We start from the raw sequence: 10593 nt of genomic DNA, 5'->3' as shown, positions 1-10593 counted from the left end.
TTCCATATTTCCCTCTCTTGACCCCTTTTGCCTTGCTTTATGCATATTTTTGCATAACCATAACACCTACAAAGATGTAAAAGATAAAGGAAACATAATAAAATCTAACGAAAACTACTAAATATGCGATGCTCATATGAAAATGAACAATAACTCGTGAGTATGTAAAATATGCTTAGGTGTATCTAGCTGGAGCATTAAATGAGTGATAATATGAGTAATAGTATATACTTAAGAACCTCAGTAAAATAGTGCTAAATTTCGAGCTATCACCCGGCTGCCGCGTCTTGTTAGCACCCGCCGTCAACGGTGGATAAAACCTTCCAGGTGGTCGCGCTACTGCCACCCTCCGGTGCTAAGCGGTCTGGTGTGCTTTTGCTACTGCTTCCGGTTGGCTACCGTCTACAGCGTGGAGGTTGCTCCCTCCCGTGTGGCTACAGTACTTCCGTCCCTGATGATGCCACACTTGCATTGTAGACCGACCTCACTATCACTTATATGAGGAAGTTTTAGTAGATAGAAGCTTCGTGGCATCTTTGGTTATAAGGATCCTCAAAACAAATGCTTGGAGTGGAAAAATTATTAGTTCCTAAACCAACTATGTGAGTGAGGATAAAAGGGTGTTTCACACCACAATAAAAACAATTAATCACAATTTTCCTCCACAAAGATTGTACAAGAATCCTTAGGACATGAACCAAAGATCTACGTGAGAAAAAACATAATGAAAAAATCCTCAATAAATCCTATGTATTTTATTTAAATTGAAGGAGCCCTAACATGTTGATTGTTAACTAGGACCAGTTCGAATTCGGTTAATATGGGTTAGCCTATTTGTACATGCAGCCTAATCTAAATTCTAAATTTCTAAAAGCATGTACAAAGTTTAGTACAACATTGCTAGGATAAGGAGGTGGGGACTAACTTATTAGGTGGAACTTTATTGCATTTTTTAAATGTTAGAAACACATATAGACTTTTTTTTGCGAAAAATCCAAAATCATCGGGGTAAGAAGTATAAACAGATTCAAAATTAATAAAAGTTACACTTAGGTCTTTTGCGAAGCACATTATAGAACGCTCAAAAATACGTACATACACTCATCTTTATGAATGCATGCACCCTACCCATATGAGCACCTCCGAGAAACTCAGTTCAAGAAACTTTATGAAAGTGGATAATTACACTGTTACGGTCAGATCAAGATCCGGCATTCGGGTAGTGGGGAAAACACAATGAAATTAAAGAACAAATTAACCAACACCTCTGCTTTCTTTAGCAACCTCTGCATAGCTAAAAGAAGACAGTTTCAGATCATGCGTCCCTCAACTTCGGGCCACCTCTCTAACACCTCCTCCGGTCCCTATCCTCTCTCTCTACCATTGCATGCCCTCACGATCCATTGCCCGCCCAACCGACCCAAGCGTCGTCGTGCGCGCGCAGGGGCAGGGGAACCCGATCCGCCATTGCTGCACGGAGCTCCATCGGCTTCCGTCGCCGCTAGCCCCGAGAGATGGAGAGGATACCGATACCCATCGCGATGCTGCCGCAGAAGTCGAGCAGCTTCTCTCAGGCCACCGTCCGCGAGGAGAAGCTCGGCCGCAACCTCTCCCTGGGCGCCATCAAGCTCACCGAGCACATCGAGCGCGTCAAGAAGGATGCCGAGGATGCCGCCGCCGCCGACAAGAACAAGGACAAGGACAAGGACGCGGCGGCGGGCAGTGGAGAGGGTGACGGCGCGGACGGGGCCGGAGACGGCGAGACGCCCGCGCCGCCGCCGCATGAGGAGCCGAGCCTCGCCGAGCTGTCGGCGGAGGTCGACGCCTTCCTCGCCAGCCGAGACGGGGACGCGCCGCTGAGCATCTCGGAGGTGACGCTCGACAGGTTCGCCTCCGCCGTGGAGGTGGAGATCGCGCAGTCGGAGGGCGACGAAGACAAGTGGGCGCCAGGGGAGGACGGCGAGCAGCCGCCGCTCCTCGCTGCGATCAGGCGCATCGCCACGCTCGCGTCCGCGCTCACCGCGTCCGGCGGAAACAATGGCGCGGAGGGTGCCGTCAGGTACACCATCGGCGTGCACCGCGTCACCGGCGTGCTCCACCGCGCCATGACGTTCGTGGAGGACGAGTTCCACGCGCTTCTCGAGGACCCCCTCGTCGCCAAGATATCTCACGCCGCCGACCCCGGCAGCGCCAGCGCCAAGGCAATGAGGCGGCCGCCGTCGTTCGGGCAAGCCGCCGGCGCCGAGCAAGACCGGTGCGTCATGCCTTCCTCGGAAGGTAGCGGCGGCGGGGGTGGCGGCGCCGAAGCGTCACAGCCGTTCCCTGCGGAGACCGTGGAGAGGCTCCGCGTCATGGTGGACGCAATGGTCGCGGTGGGCTACGAGACGGAGTGCACGCAAGTGTTCCTGGTGGCGCGGCGGAACGCGCTGGATACGACGCTGCTGAGCCTCGGGTACGAGAAGGCGAGCATCGACGACGTGGTGAAGATGGCGTGGGAAGGGCTCGAGACGGAGATCGGGACGTGGATCAAGGCGTTCCGCCACATTGTCAACGTCGGCTTGTCCGCCGAGCACGACCTCTGCGCCCGCGTCTTCACCGGCAGCAACACCCACCTCGGGCGCGACATCTTCGCGGACCTCGCACGCTGCGCCATGCTCCAGATGCTCAACTTCACGGAGGCCGTGGCCATGACCAAGCGCGCCGCCGAGAAGCTCTTCAAGGTGCTCGACATGTACGAGGCCATCCGAGACGGTGCACCCATCGTGGACGCGTACCTCTCCTCCTACGAGACCCCGGAGAACGGCGGCGAAGGCAAAAGCAACAGCGGCGCCGAGGCGCTCGCCGACCTCAAGTCGGAGCTCGTGTCCGTGCGGGCACGGCTTGGCGAATCAGCCGCCGCCATCTTCTGTGACCTAGAGAGCTCCATCCGTGCCGACGCCGGCAAACAGCCAGTCCCGGGCGGTGCGGTGCACCCGCTGACGCGGTACTTGATGAACTACCTCAAGTACGTGTGCGAGTACAAGAACACGCTGGAGCAGGTATTCCGGGAGCACCACCGGCCGGACTCGGACGACGCCCCCGGGCACGACAGCGAGAGCAGCAACCCGTTCGCGGCGCAGCTGATGGAGGTGATGGAGCTCCTCCACGATAACCTGGAGGCCAAGTCGCGGCTGTACAAGGACCTGGCCCTGAGCAGCATCTTCCTGATGAACAACGGGCGGTACATGCTGCAGAAGATCCGGGGGTCGCCGGAGATCAACGCGGTGGTGGGCGAGGCGTGGGCGCGGAAGCGGTCGACGGACCTCCGGCAGTACCACAAGAACTACCAGCGCGAGACGTGGGGCCGCGTGCTGAACGTGCTCCGCGACGACGGCGGGATCACCGTGAAGGGGCACGTGCAGAAGACGGTGCTCAAGGAGCGGTTCAAGCAGTTCAACGCCGCCATGGACGAGATCCAGCGGACGCAGGGCGCGTGGGTGGTGAGCGACGAGCAGCTGCAGTCGGAGCTGAGGGTGTCCATCGCCGCCGTCATCGTGCCGGCGTACCGGTCGTTCCTCGGCCGGTTCGCGCAGCACTTCACCGCCGGGAGGCAGACGGAGAAGTACATCAAGCTGAGCGGAGAGGACCTGGAGGGCATCATCGAGGAGCTCTTCGAGGGCAACGCCGTGTCCATGACCAGGAGAAGAAATTAACCCAACACATCCATCCATCCATCCTCAGTTCTTACTGAAATCGGCAACAAAATGTACCTCTCTTCTTACGATTTTGCTCTGATTTTTTTACCGCCTGGAGTAATCAATCCTCCTCAGTCGCGGCAGACAGATAGATGTATGTATCCCTTGATCGATCCGGGCGTTGATGTGTGTTGATTAATTACATGTTTATATACTCCGTAGTAACATTCTTGATTCTTTCTGTGGCCAAACGTATTTTCTATGTGCGATGTTGCATGCATGTCTCGAGAATCCTACAGGCTCCTTGTCTGGAGTATAAAACTGCGATTTTGATGCGATCGTGGAGGACTGCCACACTGACCGCTGCATATGGAGCTCACGTTGTTCTGTGCTGTATTTGGTTGACTTCCTCCTTAATGTTCATTTTCGTCATATATCATAGAAATGGTTGTGCCAACCTGACGGTGCGTGGCATCCCTCAAAAAAAAAAAAACCTGATGGTGCGTGCAAGTAAATGGTTGCGCAAACAAACGTTACAAACCTAATGTTACATGAGAAACGTTGGAAATTAGCATCTCAAATCATGATCTTAAAATACACAGCGAAATAAGATACTAGCTGATTGATCGTTGCCCAGTCACGAAAGAAAACATATGCATCAAATATATATAGAGACAAATTATCCCAACCGAGAACAAGTCATGCTTAGCTCGTGCAAGTACGTACTAGCTGATTCATCTAGGTGCATCAACAACCAAACTAGCACATAGACGCGTACCAATCCATTTTACATAAATAAACCTCTCAAATTGAGAAAAAATCATGGGCTAAAGTCACCCCAGATCTTCTTCTATTATTATTAAATGTGAATACAATGTTTCCTTCTCTGGAGAGTACTAGAGGATCCCATACATCAAGATACATGTGGATCTTGGATGCCAACACAAAATCTAGGGCACAAGAGTTGGGGATTGGAGCAATCTCATAAAAGATGGTGAAACCACACCTTGAGATAGACAAGGTAGTACATCTAGTCTTCACAACCTTGTGGACAGCCAGGGGCGAAGCTGGAGCTCAACTTACCCTGATGGACAACTTATTGTAGCCGAAATTCTCGGGTAACTTGCCCATGCTCCACTGAGATGTCATGAACTTCCAAGAAATTACCTTTATTGTGTGAGTTCTCCGACTCGTCATGGCCTCGAAAAGGCAACCCTTACTTGAGCAACAATCTAGAAATGTGTGAATTGAGGCATTTTAGTTGAGAAAAATAAACCTTCTTAGCAACATCACTTTGAATGTTAATAGCAACATCAATGTGCTAGTCTATTTTTAGCAAATCAACACATTTTTCAATTACATGACAATGGATACTATTGACATCACCAACATGATCATTTAGCATCACCGATTGTTCCAGCCATCCCAACCATTTACAACAAATGCCTCGTACCCAGCTTCCTTCTTATTGCCACGGTCCTTAAACAAGAAACAACAAATACAATAGGTTTTGTCCTTCAATTCATTGTATTCAAGCCAATTTTCATCTTCATCAAAACAATTAGGACCGAACCTTCTCCCTTCTTCCCTAAACATTGGGTATGGAAAAGCACTTTCTCTTGGATGCAAGTACCATTAACCAAGTACTTGCTTCTCGACATTTCTTTCAAATTAGGATGATAATGTTCTATCAACTTCGTTTTGCTAGGATCATACCGAATATCCTCTTACCAGTTTATATCTCCCAGAACATCTTGTTACGATGGTTTTCTTTGATAAGATACATGTCCATAATGTACCTATTTGATAACAAATACTTCAGAATTCATCTAAGACAAATATATGTACAACGTAATAACGCTAGACATAATTATCATTAGATATCATCTACTAGCAGCATTTCGCAACAAAATATATGAGAAATTATGGATTTACTAGCGGGAGAAATTAAATTTGAAGATTTATGAATTGTCGATTGCTGATGTAATTTTCGATTCACGGATAAGGCAGGAGATAGGACGAATGAACTGCTATACCTAATTTTTACTAACACCATCCACATCTAGCACCTTGCCCATTGCGAGAGCTGGCCTACTTTGGCATGTATTGTCACTCTACGTGATAACACACTGTACATCCTACATCTCAATGGAATTTGATGTATGCTATTTATTCAGACGTCTTCGATTGGAAGATCCCTGTTACAAGAACAAGATATAGTGTGTTACTTTGTTGTCTCGAGAACCATGTATAGTTTGGTTCAAAGATTATTTTGTGATGCCATCGCATTTTATTAATGCCTATTATGCTACATGCATGAATTTAAATTTTCCCAATTCCACCTTTAGTATGACATATTATGGTGTTTCACCTATTTCTTGGTAACTAAATATCTTCATGGAGTTAAAATTTTGCCACTTGGACAAAATCCAATAGTTGCCACATCCAATATAGTGTAACTAAGAACCACTATACTGTGACATGATTCAGACCTAAGTCATATTTCTTCCTTTACTTCATTTGCTACCGGCATGAATAAATTCACTTTACTCTACACCATACATGCCCTCTTTGGTTTTGTTGATTTCGTTAATTTGGTTTTTCTTCTACCGTCAATGCCCATTGTATCAAATGAATGGGTCGATGCATTCCTATGGCTCCAATTCGATAAGAACTCAAACACCAGCTACCTTGTTTTAATACACATCCACATAAATTAACCTAGGGATTTTGTTGTGATTTCCTATATTCTATGCAATGCCATTTTCTAAATAAGATATGGATACTATAAGTATGGTTTTGTGTAGTCAAAGGTTATCAGTATACTAAGTGTACATAATAAAAATATGAAAAGTGTGATTTATATTGGAGAAAAGGAATAATGTGAACAAAACATCACAAATCATAGTTAAACATTGTTTTATGGATAAATGTTTAAATATTATACACGCCAGTTTGCATGTATTGTTTAAGCTGACTTATTGTATGAAAAACTAGATCATGATGGCTGTTTGACACGAGAAATAATAAAAGGTGGACTAAATATTATCTCTCTACGCGCCAGGGGAAAACGAATGTGCGGGCGTGCCAGTGTACATAAGTACACAAATAAAATATAGGGAAACATGTATTTTTATTAATCTCTCAATGGAGAAACGAAATTACAAGATCCCTTTACATATGCGCTCCGTGGCCTGCTAGCGCGGCCGATATGACTTGGGCGATTGTGTGTTCTGGTTCACGGGGCCTCGGAAGGCTCCCGATTAATTACGTCCGCGAGTCAACGCCGCGGACCACCTCCGATTAAGCTGCTGCAATGGTCGTCGTCTTCAAGTCTCGTCTTCTCCATGCACTTGGCGTAGACGATGATGACGTGATGGTGAAGTGGAAAGCGGGACGGTACGTCCGTCGCCCTGGCGATGCTTAGCCATACTCTGCGGCTTGTCGATGTCCGATGATGAAGATGTCTGGCCTCGTCAGCTCAGACGGATGGGCGGCCTTCGCCTCGTCGGTGCCAGGCCTGGTGGTGTCCGCCTTGTCGGTGTCGGACTTGATGTCTTGCCTTCGCCTCGTCGGTGCCCGGCAAGAAATGGTTTGATTCATCGAAGAAAAGACATGTCGGTGGAGCGGCGTCGCCTCGTCGGTGCTAGGCCGATGTTGGGGAAGAGGGTTGATGTAGGAGCCGAAGTAGACTTGGACGATGCCGCATGATGGTGTGGTGGTGCGGCTTGACGACGATGATGTATGAACTTGGCGATGTAGATCTTATGATGCCGGAGGGTGTGCATGGGTCCATGGAGGCTTGATGTGTCGTGGTCATGTGACTCGACTAGAGTAGTCGGTTGACGTAGACGAATAGCATCATGCCGATGTAGTTGGCATTCTCGCTGGAAGAAGTCGACGAAGAGTATGCCGATTTGTTGATGCAGTTATAGGCTGATGCTGGTTGATGAGCCGCATAATGATGTCTCGTCACTGCATGGATGTGTATGCTACGAGAACCCAGCTGCGGGCGCGACGAAGCTGGCTCCAGGACGTCCTTGGCGATCGAGGCAATCCATTCATACCTGATATACCAAAACACATGTAGTTAAATAATCAATTTGTATTTACGTACCTTGGTTGGATGAATCAAAGCACCGTCGGCTGGTACTCCTTCAAACGTGTTGGGCATTTCTAGCTAAGTGGAATGCCTTGCTTCTCTTCCTTTAGCGCTCAACGTGTGTAAGGTAAGGTGCCGACCAACATGGAATGTCACATGGTGGTCAGCTGCCCTCGGCGCTGGTCCGGTTTCATGTTGACGGCGTGGCTCCGGCATCGTGCTGGTGATGCTCGCGTAGCTCCTGGCGCGGTGTGTCGCTGCCGTTGGCGTCGGCGCTGTATCGGCCGACAATATAATGACGACACGGAGCCTTTGAGTGGCCGTCTCGACGGCAACCCTGACGAGGCTGCATGCTCCGATCTCGAATTGGTAGTGCCGGCGAGGTCGTAGTAGACGTGCTTGGCGATGAACATGTTCACCGGCAGGGTGCTAAGCGCATAGATCTTGGTCTTCTTGTGCTTAGCGGGAGGCAGCGTACGTACACACACGCATGGGGTACGTGTGCATGGCCCTTGGAGCACACCGGAATATGTTGAGCGGTGTACGCCGACGGGCTACATATATGCAGCTCCGGCGGGGCCGTTCTATCCTTGTCGAAGGCGCGTGCTCTGTGTCACGACTCGATGGCGCGCATCCTCATCGATGGAGGCGATCTTGTCGCCACAAACTCTGGTGGCGTGGAGGAGCAGGGCCTCCACGGCCATGGTCCGCGTCGGCGGCGGGATGGTTTGCTTCGTCAGCGTCGCGGGGAGCTCCATCGACTGCCCTTCCCACTTGGCGTGCATCATGGCGTGGCGTCGAGCAGCAGCCGGACACGCCGTATCGCCGACATCCTCAATCGCCGACGTCCTCAATCGCTGACGTCCTTGTTCGCCGGTAATCGGCAAACTCCGTACGTCTTCATGTTGCGGGACGCGTCCGCTGCTCCGGCTCTGGCCGCGGCAGCCGCTGCCTTCATTTCTTTTCCTGGTGGATTGCGCCTTGTACGTACCTGCGGCTCAGCACAGCTAAAATGGTTATTAGGAAAGAGAAAATGTATCTCATTCAGGTGGCGCGGCCTCCATTTCTGCGGCCGCCGGCATCACCAGTGCGCGCCGATGGGCTGCATATAAGAAGCTCCAGCTGCGACATCCTCGTCGACAGAGTCGATCTTGTTCGCCGCGGACTGTGGTGGCGTGAAGGAGCAGGGCGTCCACGGCCATGGTTGACGTGATGGCTTGCCTTGTCAGTGTTGTTGACGGCTACCCTTGACGCTTGATGTGCATCATGGCGCGGCGTCGTGTCGCTGCCGGACACGCCGTGTTGCGGACGTCTCTGGCTGTTGCTGCGTCCCTTTTATAGACGAGCGCCCAGGCCGAACCGAATGGGGCGCACTGCGCGCGCGGGCGTCGTTCTCAAGTTGTTGTGCCGTTGCTCCATTTGCGGCTCGGCTGAGAGCATCCTTATCAGCTAACTGGGTGCCGATCGTTGCGGAGACGCGGATGCGATTGACTCGAACCTGGCGCAAGGACGTGCTGCACCGGGCGATCAAAACCCGTCCGTTTCTTCAGCCTAGCCAGGATACATAAGCTGTACCCGTTCATGTACATGTACGTGCATACCTGACCCATGCGAAGCCCTGCATGCATAGAGAGCTAGCAAGGGATTGATCGATGTGAATGTATAGCCAACACATTTAAATAAGAGAGCAGCATAAGCAGCCATAGGTAGTTTGTACGGCCGCACCCTGTCATGTGTATTTATACGTGTATTGCATACCCAAAATACCACGTCATTTTCATTTGCTAGGTACAAAATCACGTCGAACAAATGCCCCCTCACCAAGTTGAGTTCGAGCGCGAAGCAGATCAAACTCGACTTGGTGAGAAAACAATATTAAGTGGCGCATTTTCTTTGCAGCCTCCCGATCTTTGCTGTTTGTTTAGAGAATATCTCACTTTTTTTTTTACCCTGGGGACCTCAACCGGTGCCTTACATAGGCAACCTTCCAGCTAGCAGGTTTGTTAATTCCTTGGGCGAATCCAGATCAAGCGTGAAACTCCCTGGATCTTTATCTCAATCTTGTTCAGATTTTATTTCCAACGAGGTCTATATATACAGACAGCCCGCCAACAGCTTCTCTACACCAGCCCCTGCCGAAGTCATACCACCACGGAACAGCTGAGACGCCATATCACGTACAGCCGCCTCCGCGATCCGTTGACAGGAGGTATATGAACTTCATGTTTCCTTTCTACACTGCATAAACCGTCGCCAGGATGCATAGGGAAATACAGGTTGATTGGCAGCATAGATCGATCTGTTTCTTCTCATAGCTTGAGTAGTACTAGCAGCAAGCTTGCATGCATGCCTGCAATATTCATGAATTCGTAGTAGCAATTTTACATGTCTGCATACTAACTTGTATTTTCTTGTATAGATCAGCAACGGAGCCATGAAGCGTGACGGTGGTGACGCTACCAAGAAGTCAGGCTCCGAAGACAGGAGCAAAGCCAAGATCGTGATGCGTCTTCCACCAGCCAAGCCAAGGCCCGACGTGCTATCGGTTGATCGGCATGTCCGACGCAACGATCGCGACGACCGGCGTGGCCACGGGTCGTCTAGGGATTCATCGCCGGTTTCATCGAGGAGGACGAAGTCCAGGACGGTGACTTATATTCCATCACCAACGCCATCACCACCTCCACCGCCGAGACGCACCAGGCAGTTCGAGCGGCGCCGTACACCAGCTGCCGCAGTTGCTCCGTCCAAGGCGGTAGAAGCAAAGGGAAGCCACCATGATAATGTGGCCGAGATCGATGCACCACTCGCCATCCC

General features: G+C 50.2%; 1 protein-coding gene across 1 annotated transcript; it reads left to right on the top strand.

Annotated features, from left to right (window-relative positions):
* Window positions 1–1514: 1514 nt before the first annotated feature.
* Window positions 1515–3692, top strand: LOC124696437. Its single transcript, XM_047229169.1, has 2 exons — window positions 1515–2552; window positions 2949–3692. Exons 1-2 carry the CDS (start codon window positions 1515–1517, stop codon window positions 3690–3692), a joined length of 1782 nt encoding a protein of 593 aa, XP_047085125.1.
* Window positions 3693–10593: the final 6901 nt, after the last annotated feature.

This window comes from Lolium rigidum, chromosome 3 (assembly GCF_022539505.1).
Source record: "Lolium rigidum isolate FL_2022 chromosome 3, APGP_CSIRO_Lrig_0.1, whole genome shotgun sequence".
Lineage (NCBI taxonomy): Eukaryota > Viridiplantae > Streptophyta > Magnoliopsida > Poales > Poaceae > Lolium > Lolium rigidum.
The sequence above is the reverse complement of the archived record's forward strand: the minus strand, read 5'-3'. Positions and strand labels throughout refer to the sequence as shown.

What these genes read in the sequence shown, in the direction of transcription:
- LOC124696437 (XM_047229169.1), top strand. Translation starts at nt 1,515, where the DNA reads ATGGAGAGGATACCGATACCCATCGCGATGCTGCCGCAGAAGTCGAGC. An exon ending in CGTTCCGCCACATTGTCAAC is followed by an intron (nt 2,553 to 2,948) that starts GTCGGCTTGTCC and finishes GCCGGCAAACAG; the next exon opens with CCAGTCCCGGGCGGTGCGGT.